Source organism: Entelurus aequoreus, linkage group LG14 (assembly GCF_033978785.1).
Source record: "Entelurus aequoreus isolate RoL-2023_Sb linkage group LG14, RoL_Eaeq_v1.1, whole genome shotgun sequence".
In the NCBI taxonomy this organism is placed as follows: Eukaryota; Metazoa; Chordata; class Actinopteri; order Syngnathiformes; family Syngnathidae; genus Entelurus; species Entelurus aequoreus.
In genome coordinates, this window is record NC_084744.1 from 18392585 (window position 1) to 18412584 (window position 20000).

A 20000-nucleotide genomic window follows, 5' to 3' on the forward strand; every position below is an offset into this window, starting at 1 on the left:
CTTTCGCCATCCCAGTCACAGCTGTTGTGTCCTTGGGCAAGACACTTGACCCACCTGCTCCCAGTGCCACCCACACTGGTTCAAATGTAACTTAGATATTGGGTTTCACTATGTAAAGCGCTTTGAGTCACTAGAGAAAAGCGCTATATAAATATAATTCACTTCACTTCATGTGTAAACATGTGATGCACTTCAATGCACCTTTTCAAGCAAGTTCAAAATTAACTTTAATTGTTGGTGAAGTGCATTAAAGTCAATTAGAATGTCAGACAAATATCTCTACATGACTCCCCCCCCCCCCCCCCGCCCCCCCACCCACCTCCAGTGTAATTTATTTACCAGAATGAAAATGAAAAACAACATCTTTCTGATTTATGATACTGTAGGCGTCTTTTTTCATTAGCGCTAAATCTGCTGTGGCAGTAACGCATGTCTAATTTAAGACTGTTTGTTCTGCGCCGTCAGGTCCTCATGGTAACACTGTTTATTTTGTGCAAGGGAACCTTGACATTATAAATAGGCTAGTAATGAAAAGCAGATATCTGGAGCGTCTTATGATCGTCAACGAATGCCCAGATCCTGCAGTCAGAGCTCTTATGTAATGTTCATGAAATGGATTCATAGCGGAGAAAACAACAAGCTTTTTGAAGTTTTTTCACATGATATTCGACATGGAAAAGTCAGTTGGAATGAAATTTTAATTTCTCCATTCCAGGGTCAGAAAATGGCCATCATAAAATCTTTTAGACTATACATGCATGTTTCACATACACTATATTGCCAAAATTATTTGGCCACCCATCCAAATGATCAGAATCAGGTGTCCTAATCACTTGGCCTGGCCACAGGTGTATAAAATCAAGCACTTAGGCATGGAGACTGTTTTTACAAACATTTGTAAAAGAATGGACCGCTCTCAGGAGCTCAGTGATTTCCAGCGTGGAACTGTCATAGGATGCCACTTGAGCAACAAATCCAGTCGTGAAATTTCCTCACTCCTAAGTATTCCAAAGTCAACTGTCGGCTTTATTATAAGAAAATGGAAGAGTTTGGGAACAACAGCAACTCAGCCACCAAGTGGTAGGCCACGTAAACTGACAGAGAGGGTTCAGCGGATGCTGAAGCGCAAAGTGCAAAGAGGTCGCCGACTTTCTGTACAGTCAGTTGCTGCAGAGCTCCAAACTTCATGTGACCTTCCAATTAGCCCACGTACAGTACGCAGAGAGCTTCATGGAATGGGTTTCCATGGCCAAGCAGCTGCATCTAAGCCATACATCACCAAGTCCAATGCAACACGTCTCATGCAGTGGTGTAAAGCACGTCGCCACTGGACTCTGAATCACGCTTTTCCATCTGGCAATCTGATGGACGAGTCTGGGTTTGGAGGTTGCCAGGAGAACGCTGCATTTCGGACTGCATTGTGCCGAGTGGGAAATTTGGTGGAGGAGGAATTATGGTGTGGGATTGTTTTTCAGGAGATGGGCTTGGCCCCTTAGTTCCAGTGAAAGGAACTTTGGATGCTCTACGATAGGAATGGGATGGCACTTCTAGTTTATATGTGAGTCAAGGCAGGTCGGCCAAGTACCTTTGGCAATATAGTGTACATTGTGTGGTCCTAAACAAGATTAGTTTGTGGCTCCATTTTGGTTTTTAATATTGCTTATTTATTATTATCATTAGACCCCTGATGGGCCCCAACACCCCCTTAAATCGAACAGCACCACCCTACATACACACACTCAGTATGTTTACATGCACTAAACTTTAATAAGGTTTTTGACTTTTTAAAAATGGGATTAACATATCTAAATTAGAATATTGTAAACCAGTTCCCTCTTGCATGTGTACACCCTTATCCGTCGATTTGTATCCGGCGTTCTACGCACGTGTCAGTCTTCCTAACATGATAACCCGGGCGCACAGTGAATGGCGCACTCAATGATCTAAAAAGCCCACAATATTTACATGTTTATACCCTAGTTTCCAATAATGTTATTCATCAAGTGTTCAAACCAGTCAGTAAGTCTTTTTAGGGGGCTAAAGGTTCTCTAAAATTTCCTTGAATCCCCCTAATTATTTTATGTTTAAAAAAAAATAATTCAGACAAGGTTGTGTTTTTTTTTTTTACAAAATAATGTCGACAAATGTAATACAAAGTAGCCACAATGTTCATTTTAATAATCACACAACCTGTCGTTAATCAACTAAATATGATTAAAATGATGTTAAGTTGTCAGTGTAAGGTAGACCTTATGTAAGGTTATCATTAGCGGCTAATAATAATCGTAATAATACATCATTACCATGTTTATTATTATTAGTGCATCCAAGTTGAACCTCTTTAAAACTAGTGATGCCTCTGTTTCAAACTTAAACCACTGTTCCTTGAATGCACCACAGTTATGTGCAATGAGATGCAAAAGTGAAACTTAAAGGTGAGCTTTGAAGACGTTATGACATCTGGGTTGGTTGAACAGAATGAAGCGCTTTGCATTTCTGCAAGGCCATGTTAGTATAGTGTTACATAATCTTAATTTGTTTATCTTAATTTTGTTTATTAAACATTGACAGCTAAATTGGTTTTGTCTTAACTTTTATGATTTCATATTTCATAACTGACAGATTTAAATGATTAAAAACAAATCTTACAATTTTTACACAACCCCAGCCATGGTAAATATGCCCGTCTGGTAGTGGTGGGCATTGAGTGATTATGCCACGGGCAGGCCCTGATTTCAACTTAGTATAAAAGACAGTCAACTACTGTAAAATAAAATCAATAAATTTTTACTCCAAACTTTGACGAGAAGCATGTGCATCGAGAAGGGGAGAGAAGCGTCGGCTCATTAAAAGGTTATTTGCGTTCTTAACGTTGTCTTTAAGTCATGTATGAGATTGTTATGTGTGCCTTGGAAGGCAATTATATTAAAACATACACTATATTGCCAAAAGTATTTGGCCACCTGCCTTGACTCACATATGAACTTGAAGTGCCATCCCATTCCTAACCCATAGGGTTCAATATGATGTCGGTCCACCTTTTGCAGCTATTACAGCTTCAACTCTTCTGGCAAGGCTGTCCACAAGGTTGCGGAGTGTGTTTATAGGAATTTTCCACCATTCTTCCAAAAGCGCATTGGTGAGGTCACACACTGATGTTGGTCGAGAAGGCCTGGCTCTCAGTCTCCGTTCTAATTCATCCCAAATATGTTCTATCGGGTTCAGGTCAGGACTCTGTGCAGGCCAGTCAAGTTCATCCACACCAGACTCTGTCATCCATGTCTTTATGGACCTTGCTTTGTGCACTGGTGCACAATCATGTTGGAAGAGGAAGGGGCCCGCTCCAAACTATTCCCACAAGGTTGGGAGCATGGACTTGTCCAACATGTTTTGGTATCCTGGAGCATTCAAAGTTCATTTCACTGGAACTAAGGGGCCAAGCCCAACTTCTGAAAAACAACCCCACACCATAATTCGTCCTCCACCAAATTTCACACTCGGCACAATGCAGTCCGAAATGTAGCGTTCTCCTGGCAACCTCCAAACCCAGCTCTGTAGAAACTGACTGTGCAGAAAGTCGGAGACCTCTTTGCACTATGCGCTTTAGCATCCGTTGACCCCTCTCTGTCAGTTTACGTGGCCTACCACTTGGAGGCTGATTGCTGTTGTTCACAAACTCTTCCAATTTCTTATAATAAAGCCTAATTTGGAGTATTTATGAGCGAGGAAATGTCACGACTGGATTTGTTGCAAAGGTGGCATCCTATGACAGTTCCACGCTGGAAATCACTGAGCTCCTGAGAGCGGCCCATTCTTTCACAAATGTTTGTAGAAACAGTCTCCATGCCTAAGTGCTTGATTTTATACACCTGTGGTCGGGCCAAGTGATTAGGACACCTGATTCTAATCAAATACTTTTGGCAATATAGTGTAGGTTGAACACAGTTGACTTTGAAGTGGGAAGTCAAATAGTTTTTTTTTCTCAGTACTGCTGACTCAATAAACCATGTTGTGCTGAGCAGCTTGGACAGAGAGAGCGTGTATCACAAAACATTCATTATCCTGCAATATGGTCATCATTACATTATATTTCAAGAACAACAAACACAAAATGACAAAGAAAAGGCAATATACACTTGCAAATAGGGTTGTACGGTATACCGGTACTGGTATAGTATCGTTGTCACGTCATGACATTGCTGGTTTACGAGCAGAGGAGCTTGTTCGGCAGTGCACAATCACGGAGTACTTACAAGCAGACACACAGCGGAAAAATTTGATAATGAAAAATAACAATAATAATATTTTTTTTAATGGTAATGTATAATAAAATATTGTTTATACATGTGTGTTTATGTATTCTAATGAATAAGAAATACAAACACAGTGTGTAGACAGATCCTGTAACTACTTGGTATCGGATCGATACCTAAATGTGTGGTATCATCCAAAACTAATGTAAAGTATCCAAACAACAGAAGAATAAGTGATTATTACATTTTAACATAAGTGTAGATAGAACATGTTAAAAGAGAAAGTTACCAGAAATTAACAGTAAAAAGGACAAACTTGTTCTTCGATTACAATAAGAAACATATGTTTAATATAGCGTAAGATTTTTTGTTAAAATAAAGTCAATAATGGCATTTTTTGTGGTGCCCCTTAATTATAAAAGTACAGAAAAGTATCGAAATACATTTTGGTACCGGTACCGGTACTAAAAAATTGGTATAGGGACAACACTACTTGCAAACATTTACATTCTCATGCGTTATGAGCGTGGATGCCCTGAATTCTTTGGTCATATTCCAAGTACTGTATTTGAATTTAGATATGGGAGGGGGGTTTCTTTTTTATATTTATTATTGCACTATTGCACTATTGTTTTATGAACTGAGGAGAGAGTAATCTCTTATAATTTTGTTGTTCACCTGCTGATCAATGACAATACAGACTATTCTATTGTATTTTAATTATATTAATAACTTCTAAAATATGGCAGCCATCCTATTGACGGTTGTTACGGAACAAATCATGTTATTTGTTTATAATAAAACGCCACATGGTTTGCAGTAAATTGCATGTAATGGGTAATGTGTGCTCCAGCTTGAGGCTTCATAGCCCGAGTTTGAGTCATCTGGTTTACATGAGGAAAGCCTCAACTTTGACTTCTCATCGTGGGGCAGCGCGTCTTGATCTGCGCAGGCTTTGCTCTCCTCCGGGCCTGCATTTCTTCCCACAGTGGATTGTCCTTTTTTGCATCGCATTGGAATCAAGCCCATCCTTGACTTGCCAACGTATCACTATGGCAACTATACTTTTTAGACGGAGTAAAAGGGTAACATGTACACTGATGGGTGGATGTAAGCACAGGGGTCATGATCAATTTATTCAAATCTCACATTTGTTTCAAAGACTATAGCAAATAATAAGATACAGTTATGTAAGTGAAAGCACAATTTTTGAATTTTTTAGGATTTAACAGCGTTCTTGCCAGGTTTGCAGGGCACCAGTTAATTCCCATTAGAACCTCTCATTTCCTGGGGATTTCTTGATATAGTTCATTCAAATTTTGACAGCAAATACATTTTCTATAGACGTTTTAGATATTATTGTTCCACAATTAACAACCAATACCGTCTCAAAAGATTAATTTTTAATATGTATTCTAAATTTTGCTGCCAAATCTCTGCTGATAAATATTTTTTCAGTATACTTCCACATACAAATACTTTATATTTTAGGTGATTATTCGACATTTTAGAGCCAATAACCCTAGTTATTAACCCTTTCATTTATTTACATATATTACTGCATATTACATATCTCCATTATATTACATATACTTTTTACAGCCAATAATCTTCAGATAATTTTTTAATATTTGTCATGTTATTTAGTGATTTATTATTTTCTAGATTTTACAGTAAAGAAATACCAAAATATTGACAAATAGCATTTAGTATAACCCAGTGCACTTATACACCATTATAAGCCACAATAATTAACATATCTAGTTACTACTTTTCATGTATTCTTTTGGATAAAAAACGTTTTAATTTTTTTGATATATTTCTCAACTATAGTTGATATATCAATACTTTTCATGAAGTCTAAGCTGCTCCCATAAACATAACATAACATAAAATAAAATATTATACAATAATGTAAAATAATAATATTATAAAAATAAGATATTGAAAACTAAATTATTATAAAAAATTTGATAATGAAAAATAACAATATTATTTTTTTATGGCAATGTATAATAACATATTGTTTATACATGTGTGTTTATGTATTCTAATGAATAGGAAATTCAAACATAGCCTACAAAACTTTTTTTTTTTTTTTCAAAAGTACAATCCTGCAATTCATCAATCTTGAAAAAAAAAGAAGTAATTGTTTAATTTGTTTGCAACCAAGAACAATGTTGCATGTCGGTGCCTCTTTGTTAGCGTACAATAAGGACTTCTGGATATTCTCCATAGCAACAGTAGCAAAGACTCATGGGTTTTGGTGTGTTTGGGGTCCGTTCAAACTGGCGTAACTTTTAAAAATACAAGATGAAAAATGCACAGGTCCAAATACAGCGCATCAAAACGTATATAAAAAAGCTAAGAGTAATGACAGATCAATATACATAGTTTTTACTAGTATATTTATTGCTGGTCCTGCGTGTCATCCGAAATGTCCTACTGTGATCTACTTTTCCTATTGGTTAGTGAACGCACCACATCTTTTACTAATTCCGCTCTTCAGATGAGTTGGACATAAGTTGTCCAGTCAGGAGTATAGCGGCTGCTTTCCTTTTTGTAAAATACATTTTAATTACAACCAAACGTTGGGATGTGATGTATTTATTATTAACAGATGTTTAAGGTGCGACTAGAGTCATCACAATGGGGGACCCTCATTTGAAACGGAGCATCACACGTGTAAGTACTTAACAGTAAGTAATCTAGCTCGTCAATAAGTCATTTTAAACTCTACTACCTGCATTTTTGAAAAATAGTAAACATTTATTTATAGTGCAGGGATATGCAACTAGGATACGGTCTGTTGAATTGCATTCCCCACCCATTTGAAGTGTGGTTTCTTTAGTGTTATCTCATGTTTCCATCTTCTCCATATTGTCTCAACTACCTCGAAGCTTTCCTGTCTTTGTGTTCCTCAGAAGGGCCAACAAAGGCTTTGCATCGCAACAAAGCTTTTAATTGGGGGTAAGTGTTCTGTAAGTCAAGGAAAAGTGCAGCAGTTGGTGTGTCTTGGAATAGAAAAGTAATGCACTCTGTGTGGCTCTCCAAGTACCACCACAATGACCAACATCAAGATACAGTAGCGTAGTAGGCCCAGGTGTTCATTAAAAACAAGACAGGGGTTTTAGTTAACGAGTATATTTAAAGGCCTACTGAAATGAGATTTTCTTATTTAAACGGGGATAGCAGATCCATTCTATGTGTCATACTTGATCATTTCGCGATATTGCCATATTTTTGCTGAAAGGATTTAGTAGAGAACATCGACGATAAAGTTCACAACTTTTGGTCGCTGATAAAAAAAAGCCTTGCCTGTACCGGAAGTAGCGTGAAGTCACAGATTGAAGAGCTCCTCACATCTGCACATTGTTTTCAATCATGGACGCCAGCACCGTGAGCGATTCGGACCGAGAAAGCGACGATTACCCCATTAATTTGAGCGAGGATGAAAGATTTGTGGATGAGGAAAGTGAGAGTGAAGGACTAGAGGGCAGTGGAAGCGATTCAGATAAGGAAGATGCTGTGAGAGGCGGGTGGGACCTGATATTCAGCTGGGAATGACTAAAACAGTAAATAAACACAAGACATATATATACTCTATTAGCCACAACACAACCAGGCTTATATTTAATATGCCACAAATTAATCGCGCATAACAAACACCTCCCCCCTCCCGTCCATACAACCCACCAATACTACTCAAACACCCGCACAACACACTCAATCCCACAGCCCAAAGTACCGTTCACTTCTGCAAAGTTCATACAGCACATATATTTCCCCAAAGTTACGTATGTGACATGCACATAGCGGCACGCACGGACGGGCAAGCGATCAAATGTTTGGAAGAAAGCTGCATACTCACGGTAGCGCGTCTGCTTTCCAACTCAAAGTCCTCCTGGTTGTGTTGCTGTAGCCAGCCGCTAATACACCGATCCCACCTACAGCTTTCTCCTTTGCTGTCTTCATTGTTCATTAAACAAATTGCAACAGATTCACCAACACAGATGTCCAAAATACTGTGGAATTTTGCGATGAAGACAGAGCTGTTTGTGTCCCAATACTTCCGCAAACTCCGTGACGTCACGCGCAAACGTCATCATACCGAGACGTTTTCAGCCGGATATTTCCCGGGAAATTTAAAATTGCTCTTTATAAGTTAACCCGGCCGTATTGGCATGTGTTGCAATGTTAAGATTTCATCATTGATATATAAACTATCAGACTGCGTGGTCGGTAGTAGTGGGTTTCAGTAGGCCTTTAATATTATTGGCATTATAGTAATCTCTGTGAACCTTTTCAATCCGGTTTCAGGGCAAATCACTCTACGGAGACAGCCCTCGCAAAAATGACTAATGATCTATTGCTAACGATGGATTCTGAAGCGTCATCTATGTTGCTGCTTCTTGATCTTAGCGCCGCTTTCGATACTGTTGATCATAATATTTTATTAGAGCGTATCAAAACGCGTATTGGGATGTCAGACTTAGCCTTGTCTTGGTTTAACTCTTATCTTACTGACAGGATGCAGTGTGTCTCCCATAACAATGTGACCTCTGACTATGTTAAGGTAACGTGCGGAGTACCCCAGGGTTCGGTTCTTGGCCCTGCACTCTTTAGTATTTACATGCTGCCGCTAAGTGACATCATACGCAAATACGGTGTTAGCTTTCACTGTTATGCTGATGACACTCAACTCTACATGCCCCTAAAGCTGACCAACACGCCGGATTGTAGTCAGCTGGAGGCGTGTCTTAATGAAATTGAACAATGGATGTCCGCTAACTTTTTGCAACTCAACGCTAAGAAAACGGAAATGCTGATTATCGGTCCTGCTCAACACCGACATCTATTTAATAATACCACCTTAACATTTGACAACCAAACAATTAAACAAGGCGACTCGGTAAAGAATCTAGGTATTATCTTCGACCCAACTCTCTCGTTTGAGTCACACATTAAGAGTGTTACTAAAACGGCCTTCTTTCATCTCCGTAATATCGCTAAAATTTGTTCCATTTTGTTCCTGCTGGCCCCACCATGGACTGGACTTTCGCTGATGTGTTGGACTTTCACAATATTATGTCAGACCCACTCGACATCCATTGCTTTCGGTCTCCCCTAGAGGGTGGGGGTTACCCACATATGCGGTCCTCTCCAAGGTTTCTCATAGTCATTCACATTGACGTCCCACTGGGGTGAGTTTTCCTTGCCCGTATGTGGGCTCTGTACCGAGGATGTCGTTGTGGCTTGTACAGCCCTTTGAGACACTTGTGATTTAGGGCTATATAATCAAACATTGATTGATTGATTGATAGTAACGCTGTGTTTAGGTATTTAATTAAGTGATTATTTGATGTACCACTAGATCGAGGGTCAGCAACCCGCGGCTCTCGAGCTGTGTGCTGCTCTTTAGTGGACGGAGTGGCGAAGTTGGGAGAGTGGCCGTGCCAGCAACCTGAGGGTTCCTGGTTCAATCCCCACCTTCTATCAACCTTGTCACGTCCGTTGTGTCCTTGAGCAAGACACTTCACCCTTGCTCCTGATGGGTCGTGGTTAGGGCCTTGTATGGCAGCTCCTGCCTGTCAGTGTGTGAATGGGTGAATGTGGAAATAGTGTCAAAGCGCTTAGAAAAGCGCAATACAAGTGCTCCCTGGAGCCTTTTTAAAAAAGGATCGAAAATGGAAAAATAATTGGTTTGTTTTTTGTTTGAGGACCAACATGACACAAACCTTCCCAATTGTTAGAAAGCCCACTGTTTAATATGTTTGTGGGTATGCTTCACTGATGAGAGCATTTGGTGAACATCAGTTTGTTCTACTAATTTCGGCAGTTCTTGAACTCACCATAGTGTGGACTGACGCAACAGTTTGTTTACATGTAAAATCTTCCTCTACTTATTTTTCTCATTTTGTCCACCAAATGTTTTATACTGTGAATGCACAAAGGTGCTTTTTGTTGATGTCATTGACTCGTTGGAGTGCTAATCAGGCATATTTAGTCAGTGCATGACTGCAAGCTAATCGATGCTAGCATGCTATTTAGGCTAGCTGTATGTACACATTGCATAATTATGCCTCGTTTTTAGGTATATTTGAGCTAATTTAATTTCCTTTTACTTATGTCCTCTGTGTATTTAATTTATATTTGCATGTCTCATAACACATTTAGGTAATATTGGCTGCATTTTTCATAGTTGTTTGTGTGCCATGTTGTTCCAGACCACAGCAAACGTTACCCAGCTTGCAAAGATTGTAATAAATCCATTAGAAGAAGACAGCGTGCCGTTTCCTTAAACTTGGACACACACATTTATACCTTTGGACATTCTGAGCCAGTAATTTCCAGAAGTTATCTCATCCTGTGAAAAGCCTCTATTTTACTAATGTTTTCCAATGTTGCAAAAATGTGTAGAATAAATAACAATGTAATTAAAATACAACCTTTCTGTCAACAAAGATTTGCGTCAGCCTTTGATAGTAGGCTAATATAGCTAAGTGTTGCCTTCATTATAAGACTTATATAAGGCTTTTAATGTTTTGCGGCTCCAGACAGATTTTTTGTTGTTGGTATTTTTGGTCCAATATGGCCCTATCAACATTTTGGGTTGCCAACCACTGTATTGGGGTAACAGGACTGAGTAAAAACCCAGGGACACCACTTAAGTATGAGTTTTAACTTTCTTTTTTTTTTTTTTTTTCAAGACAATAAACTACAAGTCTAGTTGTGATAAGGAGTAACATAAACATGTAAGACACATCACATTTCTCAGTGTTTCTAACTTTAGGCAGTACGGACAGGTGACAAATGCAATTTTTTTCAGTGTTCAAGGTAGTTTAGATTTGTCTTCTAAATTGTATTAATTAAATGTGCAATAAGTTCATTGTGCAGGACACTTAGTTTTATAAAAATAACACATTTTACTGTTATATACTGTGAATTTATGCATTTTATTTCCCGGGGACACTAATTGCACCTATTCGGTGGAATGTATTTTATACTGCTTGTCCTCATTAGGTTCACGGGTGAGTTTGTGGTTTTCCCAGCTGACTGTGAAAGAGAGGTGGACTGGTCATAAGTCAATCACAGGACACATAAAACAAGCAACAATTCACACTCACATGCACTCCTATTCACAATTTAGAGTTCAAATATTTTACATGCACACTGCACATAGTTTTAATATACATTTGAAAAGTTATAATGTAGTTTTGCTCAGTTTCACTTTGTTTTATTATAAACTTGCCTGAGTTTTGACAATGATCACATGAACATTTTGTTTCAGCATGTATTATTATTATATGTCATATGTAATATTATTATACTATATATTAAACATCATCATGGTTTATGAGATTTACTGTTAAACATTAAAAGTTGAACATAAATCTGTTCTTGGTGGAATTTCAGAACATGTTTCCCCCTTAGGAAATATTTCAAACATAAATGATCGGTTTCAGGGTCAAACTGTCACAATCATATTTTTTTTTAAACAACATTTTAACATTCTTAACTGTCATACTCAGTTGATGGAGGTTTTTGTGTAATAAGCATAACACATTTCATTATAATTTTGGCATAAAAAAGACAAAATATTTAATGCGAATGACGAATACGCTTGGTATAATGAACTGAATTCTTTGTCAAACACTTATAATAAAAGGTGATGACAAATAGAGCAGCTTGTCTTTGGAATACATTTTTTAAAAACATTTTTATTAAATAGAATGAGACTGTTAGCAGCGCGCTCGTTACAGTGACTACTAACAGCTGGTGCAAGTATGCGATCATGTACGACGTAATCTATAACCATTTTTTTGTTTTTTTTGTTTCCGAATTGCACAACTTTAATTCCACAATTTTATGGAGGAACTGCACTTTTTTATTTTTTATTTTGCCTATCGTTCACAGTCATTATGAAAGACATGAAGACGGATGGATTTTTTTGTTTTAGTGTATTGTAAACTTGTAACTTGTAAATAAAAGTCCCCACAGTGGAGCCAATGAGAAGCCCTCAATTGAGCCCATAAAATCCAATAAAAACATCCAAACAGTGCCATCAATACTCTATTTATATTTTTGTGTCTTGAATAGTAACCAAGTATTAGTGATATTGTTATTATTGTGATATTGTAAACTATTTATCGCGGCACCGTTATCACGAGCTTGTGTGCTAATGTTGACATGATCGGTTGGTCAGCTGTTTCCTCCTTATTCTGCTCCCTAGGAAGTTTATTCTAGATCATAAATCATGCCTCTCACCTGGATAGAAGGCTGAGGACATATTCTGACAAGTTGGTACATTTTGACAGCCAAATTACACTCTGATAAGACGCTTGGCTTCACCTCCCTTTCCTTCGAGTCACGAGTCATCCTTCCTCTAAATGGAATTTTATGAACATCCTAGCAGCCGGCATCCTAATGACCGCATACATCGTACAGTAAGTGATGTGTTATTATGTTTGTTGGCTCTCATGAAGTCCCCAGTGAGCAATAATTAGTAAAGTTGTTAAAAAAAACCAAAAAAAAACTTTGATGCTAAGCTTAAAATGATCAACATACGTATATATTAAATGTTATTATAAATGTGCATGTTCTTATATTACATATATACTTACATTAGGTATATATAACCTTAAAGCAGTGGTCCCCAACCACCGGGCCGCACAAGAAATAAAAAATAAAACCATTTTTTTATTTGTATTAAATCAACATAAAAAACACAAGATACACTTACAATTAGTGCACCAACCCAAAAAACATCCCTCCCCCATTTACACTCATTCACACTCATTTGCACAAAAGGGTTGTTTCTTTCTGTTATTAATATTATTTCTGGTTCCTACATTATATATCAATATAGATTAATACAGTCTGCAGGGATACAGTTTTTTAATGACAAAAAAATAAAAATGTTTTTTTTTTCTATATGCAGAATAGAGTGATTCTCATAGGCTCCATTGTAAGTGGACTTTTGATCGAATTTATATACAAGTTAGAATGCTTTTTTTTTTTTTTTTAAACCCATCCGTCATAATGTCTTTCATAATGATTGTGAATGAAAAACCACAAAAGTGCAGGTCCCCTTTAAGGCTTGGACTGTATTTATTTCAGCAAAATTGTCTCCTATATTTTGCATATCGAAAATCCTGATTATATGGATAGTTGAAGATTTGTGTCAAATAATAGAAGTCCAATGGCTACTATACTTGATCATATTCCGCAGCATGATTTTGTCTCAGTGCAGTTTTAACGATTTATTCTAAATACAAGTGTTGTATACTAGGCAAAGGGAAGGAGGCAACACCAGGGCAGAACTGCGGTTTAGAAGGTTTATTGAAACCTTTGATGAATGTGTGGGGTGTGTATGCTACCACTAGTGAATGAAGGCGGACAATGTGTGGAATTAACAATGTGGAATTTACCAGAGGATGTTGTCGGTGCGTGTTGGATGTATCTTTCGTCAAATCCAAGGGGGAAGGCGAAGAGGCAGTCAGCAGGAAGGCAAGCAGTCGGGGGCTGGAGAGAGGTCACAATGTCAGGGTCCAAGCAGTGGTTGAGGATCGGGGAAGGCAAGTAAAGATCCGGGAGGAGGTCGTGAGGCAAGACACGATTAAAGACACTGTGGAAAACACAAAAGACATCAAATCGGAATCGAGGGAGAGCACAAGAAGGCGAGCAAGGAACAAGGGAGGGGTGCCAGACGTGATGCTTACTTAGGGAAGATTGGCTACGTTCTGGCGAAGGTCTCCTGGCTTTGCTGGTCTTTTATGCTGCTCCCTCTCGTCAAGTGCAGGTGTGCTGAAGAGTGATTGTTTGCAGCCTTGTCGCTGTGTGGGCATGCTGCTCCCAGCACGAGCAGGGGCGTGTCCGGGCAAGCAGCCAGAGGAGGAATCTTGACACTCAGTTGCAGGAGCAACACTGGTTCGAGTCCGCGTCGTGACAGTACCACCCCCCACCCCCCCCTTAGGCGAGGCACCCGACGAGCGCCGGGGAGCATCAGGATTGGCACGGTAGAAATCCTCTAGAAGTGAGGGATCGGCAAGATAGGAGGCCGGCACCCAAGATCTGTCTTCTGGCCCATATCCCTCCCAGTCGACCAGATATACGAGACCCCTACCCTGTCGACGGACCCTGAGGATCTCTTTAACCGTCCAAACCTGATCTCCATTTTCTAGGAACCTAGCAGGAGGGGGGGCAGGGACAGGAGGAGACAGAGCGCTCTCCGCTACCGGTTTTATCTGTGATACATGGACTACCGAGTGTCTCTTGACCGAGGGTGGAAGAGCTAGCTTGACAGATACGGGGTTGATGATTGAAGTGATGGGAAAAGGACCTACATACCGTGGTGCTAATTTCTTAGAAGGTACCTGAAGATTTAGGTCCTTCGCCAGTAACAACACTTGCTGTCCTGGCCGATAGGATGGAGCAGGGATGCGATGGCGGTTGGCGTTACGGCACATCTTAGCAGAAGCCTTCTCTAAGGCTGCACGAGCGGCTCTCCACACCCTCTGACACTTCCTTATATGGGCCTTAGTAGGGGGTACCGCTATCTCCAGTTCTTGCTGGGGAAACAAGTGGGGTTGATAGCCCAATGAACATTCAAAAGGTGACATACCGGTAGCGGAGCTTTTCAAGGAGTTGTAAGAATATTCTACCCAAGGAAGGAACTTGCACCAGGTTGTGGGCTTCTTGCTGGCGACGCAGCGGAGCATGGTTTCGACGCTTTGGTTAGCCCTTTCTGCCTGCCCGTTGCTCTGGGGGTGGTATCCCGAAGTGAGATACTCTCTCCTACAGAAGGCTCTCCAGACTTGTGAAGAAAACTTAGGGCCCCGGTCAGAGACAATGTCTACCGGGATACCATGAAGCTTGATCACGTGGAGGGTGAGGAGGTCGGCCGTCTCCGAAGCAGAAGGTAATTTGCTCAGCGGAATGAAATGTGCTGCCTTGGAAAAACGGTCCACAATGGTTAACATAGTGGTGTTACCTCTGGAGGCCGGGAATCCTGTGATGAAGTCCAAAGCGATGTGTGACCTAGGGCGGGCAGGGATGGGAAGCGGGAGAAGAAGACCAGCTGGAGGTCTATGAGAGGCCTTGCTGCGGGCACAAGAAGAACAAGCTGCGATAAACTCACGCGTGTCTCTGGCCATGGATGGCCAGCAGAAGAGTCTACGAAGCAGTGATAGGGTTTGTTGGAATCCAGGATGGCACGAGAACAGGCTAGAATGACCCCAATCCAGGACTCTGGATCGCAGTTCCTGATGGACAAAAAGCTTGTTGGGTGGTCCACCCCCAGGTCCTGGATTGGAGCGCAGCGCAGTCTTGACAAGTTCCTCCACTTTCCAGGAGACCATCCCCATGATACGAGAGGGAGGCAGAATGGGAACATCTACTGAGCGCTCTGAAGGTTCCTCCATAAACACTCTGGAGAGAGCGTCCGCCTTAGCGTTCTTAGATCCGGGTCTGAAAGATAGCAAGTAGTCGAATCGGGAGAAGAATTGTTGCCATCTTGCCTGTCGATTATTCAGCCTCCTGGCAGAGCGGATGTGGAGGAGATTGCTGTGGTCGGTCAGGATCTGGAACTGGTGACGAGCCCCCTCCAACCAATAGAGCTTCGTGGACCGCCAACAGCTCTCTGTTCCCAGCGTCATAGTTCCGCTCTGCCAGGGATAGGCGTCTGGAAAAGAATGCAACTGGGTGAATCAAACTGTCAACCTTAGAGAGTTGGGAAAGTATAGCACCAATCCCGGAGTCGGAGGCGTCCACCTCTACGAGAAAAGGTACGTCCAAGTCAGGGTGGACGAGGACAGGGGCGGAGATGAAGCTCCTCTTCAGTTCTTCAAAGGCTTTGTTGGCAGCATGCGACCATACAAAAGAGCTTTTAGGAGAGGTGAGAGCATGGAGTGGTGCGGCAATCCGACTGAAGTCCTGGATGAAGCGACGGTAAAATCCCGCGAAGCCGAGAAACCTCCGTAACTCTGTTCTGGAAGATGGCTGAGGCCAATCCACCACGGCATCCACCTTCTTGGGATCAGCTCTGATGTGTCCCTTTTCCAACACAAAACCGAGGAACTCCACAGAAGAGGTGTGAAAGCGGCATTTCTCGGCCTTGACAAACAGTTGGTTCTCCAACAGTCTCTGAAGCACGAGTCGCACATGTTCCTGGTGTTCAGCCAAACTACGAGAAAAAATCAAGATATCATCCAGATACACAACAACAAATTGCTCAAGCATATCACGAAGAATGTCATTGACGAGGGCCTAAAACACGGCTGGAGCGTTCGTGAGTCCAAAGGGCATGACCCTGTATTCAAAATGCCTAAGGTGGGTGTTGAACGCCGTCTTCCACTCGTCCCCTTCCTTAATCCGCACAAGATTATAGGCGTTTCGGAGATCCAGTTTAGAGAAGATAGTTGCAGGGGCCAACGGTTCGAATGAAGAGTTAAGCAGCGGTAGGGGGTATTTGTTCTTTATTGTTATATTGTTGAGGTGACGGTAGTCAATGCAAGGTCTGAGTGAGCCGTCTTTCTTGGAGACGAAGAAGAATCCAGCTGCCAGTGGAGATTTGGACGGGGTGATGATCCCAGAAGCTAGGCCCTCAGTAATGTAGGTCTTCATGGCCTCTTTCTCTGGGAGTGACAGGTTATAGAGACGGCTAGCAGGTAGTTTAGCCTCCGGAAGGAGCTCAATGGCACAGTCGTAAGGTCTATGTGGGGGAAGACCCTGTGCTTGCTCCTTGTTGAACACCTCAGCTAGGTCATGGTAGCAGACTGGTACAAGGGATAGATCCGTCTGAGGGGCACTGGTACTGGGGCGGTGGACCGAAGAGGAAGCAGCTCTGAGGCAGTTAGCGTGACAGGGTGTGCTCCACGCCAAAATCCTGCCAGTCGTCCAAGAGACGTGGGGGTCATGTTGCCGGAGCCAAGACCTACCCAGTACCAGCGGGGCAACGGGTGCATCCAGAACCCAAAGGCTGATGGTCTCGCTATGGTTTCCCGAAATGGTCATTGAAATAGGTTCAGTACGAAACCTGATGGGTCCCAACGGACGCCCGTCCAGGGCTTGAGCCGGAAGAGTCTGGTCCAGGTGGGCCAGGGGAATGCCCGTCTGTCGGGCAAACTTGTAGTCCATGAGACTCTCATCGGCTCCAGAGTCCAAATAAGCCTCCACTTGGACTGTTCTAGAGTCCCACGCTAGGGTGGCGGGTACTCTGATGTCGGGGTTCTCTTCTCTTTGTGGGAAAGACGTATGGCTCACCAGGATCCCCTCAGCTGGTGAGCCTGGTCCTCTTGGTTTAGCCGGACAGTAACGAAGGATATGTCCGGCTAGGCCACAGTAAAGACAGAGGTGCTGTCTGTACCGTCTCTCTCTTTCTTCAAGGGTCAGCCTGGTCCTTCCCAAATGCATGGGCTCAGGAGTAGTAAGCATGGTGGGTGGAGCAAGAAGTGGAGCAGCTGGAGTCTCAAAAATGGATTGCAGTTGAGGACGGGTACAGATCCTTGAAGCTCCCTGGGCTCGCTCTGCCGCACGTTCCAACAGTCTCTGATCGAACAAGAGTGCAAGTTCGATGAGGTCTCTACAGGATGTGGGTCTGTCCCTCAGTAGCCCGTCCTTAATCTCTTCCGAAAGTCCTCGACGGAACGCACTGAGAAGTGCGCAATCGTCCCAACCGCTGTCAGCTGCCAGAGTCCGGAATTCCAGGGTGTAGGCCGCCACTGAGCGAAGTCCCTGCTGGATAGAGTGGAGGCGTCCCGCGGCGTCCCCCCCATCCTTGGGGTGGTCAAATACGGCCCGAAATTCGACCCGGAAGGCAGCATAGTCAGTGCTTAACCCTACGGTTCTGTCCACGGCAGCCGTAGCCCACTTGAGGGCAGGTCCAGTGAGCAGGGAAAAAATGAAAGCGATCTTAGCCCCATCAGAGGAATAGCATGAGGGCTGGTGTTGAAAAATCAGATCGCACTGTACAAGAAAACCCCTGCACAGCTCGAAATCTCCCTCAAAGGGTCTAGGACTAGCTATCTTGGGCTCTCGTTCCAGACGACAATGTTCCGGTCTTCGGACTGGGGAGGTAAGCTGCGGGGCTGCAGCAGCGGGGGTCCCTCTAGGCATAAGGCAGTCCAGCCTAGAGTGAAATCTGGAAAAAGCTCTCTCCAAATTGCCCTCAAGAGCGGAAAAACGCTCTTGGTGCTCGTTAACAACAGCACCCAGAATGGGCAAGTCAGAAGTCCTGGGGAATCGGGACTGGGCCTCTCTGGTGTCGCCTGGTTCCGCCATGTTTTTGGCCAGAACGTACTGTTGTGTACTAGGCAAAGGGAAGGAGGCAACACCAGGGCAGAACTGCGGTTTAGAAGGTTTATTGAAACCTTTGATGAATGTGTGGGGTGTGTATGCTACCACTAGTGAATGAAGGCGGACAATGTGTGGAATTAACAATGTGGAATTTACCAGAGGATGTTGTCGGTGCGTGTTGGATGTATCTTTCGTCAAATCCAAGGGGGAAGGCGAAGAGGCAGTCAGCAGGAAGGCAAGCAGTCGGGGGCTGGAGAGAGGTCACAATGTCAGGGTCCAAGCAGTGGTCGAGGATCGGGGAAGGCAAGTAAAGATCCGGGAGGAGGTCGTGAGGCAAGACACGATTAAAGACACTGTGGAAAACACGAAATACATCAAATCGGAATCGAGGGAGAGCACAAGAAGGCGAGCAAGGAACAAGGGAGGGGTGCCAGACGTGATGCTTACTTAGGGAAGATTGGCTACGTTCTGGCGAAGGTCTCCTGGCTTTGCTGGTCTTTTATGCTGCTCCCTCTCGTCAAGTGCAGGTGTGCTGAAGAGTGATTGTTTGCAGCCTTGTCGCTGTGTGGGCGAGCTGCTCCCAGCACGAGCAGGGTCGTGTCCGGGCAAGCAGCCAGAGGAGGAATCTTGACACTCAGTTGCAGGAGCAACACGGGTTCGAGTCTTCGTCGTGACAACAAGATTAAAAAGAGGAGTTACAGTTACAACTGACTGACTTTCTTACTGACAACCAATATGGCAACACTTGAAAATTATTCCAGATTGTATACATTCTGATTTAGAAAGTTTACTTTTTTAATTGAACAATTAAAAACACAAAAAATAACAACTTATTTTTTTAAATTCTCTGACTATATTCAGGATAAGCAGTTGCAACAAAAAGCTACATACAAGCCCAGGTAATATGGGGCTATATTTATTTGAGATGTCAATAATATAACAACAATTTACAAGAATACAAAAATCTATTTGATTCTGAATCTTGAGGTGCCGATTCATTTCAAAATTGATCCTCGATTCAACACGATTCTCAATTCAAACCGATTCTAGAAATATATTAATTGGTATATAAAATACAATAAGACCATTTCAAACAGGTTACAGTAGGGGCGCTCCAAAAATCAATTCATATCTGTATCGCAATTTTTTTTAATTCTGATTTTTACTGATTCATAATGTTAAATCTATTTGAAAACATTTTTATTTATTTATTGAGAATTCATTTTTTTTTAAAATAGAGGATCTTTGCAACTTCTTGCTTTTCTAACCTGTTTTGAAAAGGTTTTATTACCATTTTTATTCCAAATAATATATTGCTAGAATAGGTTTAAATCGAGAATAATGTTGAATCGAAAATTGATTCTAAGTATTGTAATCGAGTCATATTGTTAGTTGTTGTAATATTCTCATCCATAGGTTACAGGTTATAAAGCTCAACTTGGCTGCTGACAT

At 41.8% G+C, this 20000-nt stretch overlaps 1 protein-coding gene across 2 annotated transcripts in view; it reads left to right on the top strand.

Moving 5' to 3' along the window:
• The window catches only part of LOC133664488 (rho GTPase-activating protein 6-like), a 45606-nt gene that overhangs the window by 4095 nt on the left and 21511 nt on the right, over positions 1-20000 (top strand). Inside the window, exon 1 of one of the 2 annotated variants that reach the window (XM_062069148.1) lies at positions 6722-6938. The exons of the other annotated variant lie outside the window; for it this stretch is intronic. Within the exon in view, the coding sequence (XP_061925132.1) occupies positions 6903-6938 (36 nt within the window). The 5' untranslated portion in view covers positions 6722-6902. Of the gene's footprint in view, positions 1-6721; positions 6939-20000 lie in introns of those variants that run through there. 2 annotated transcript variants of the gene reach the window in all.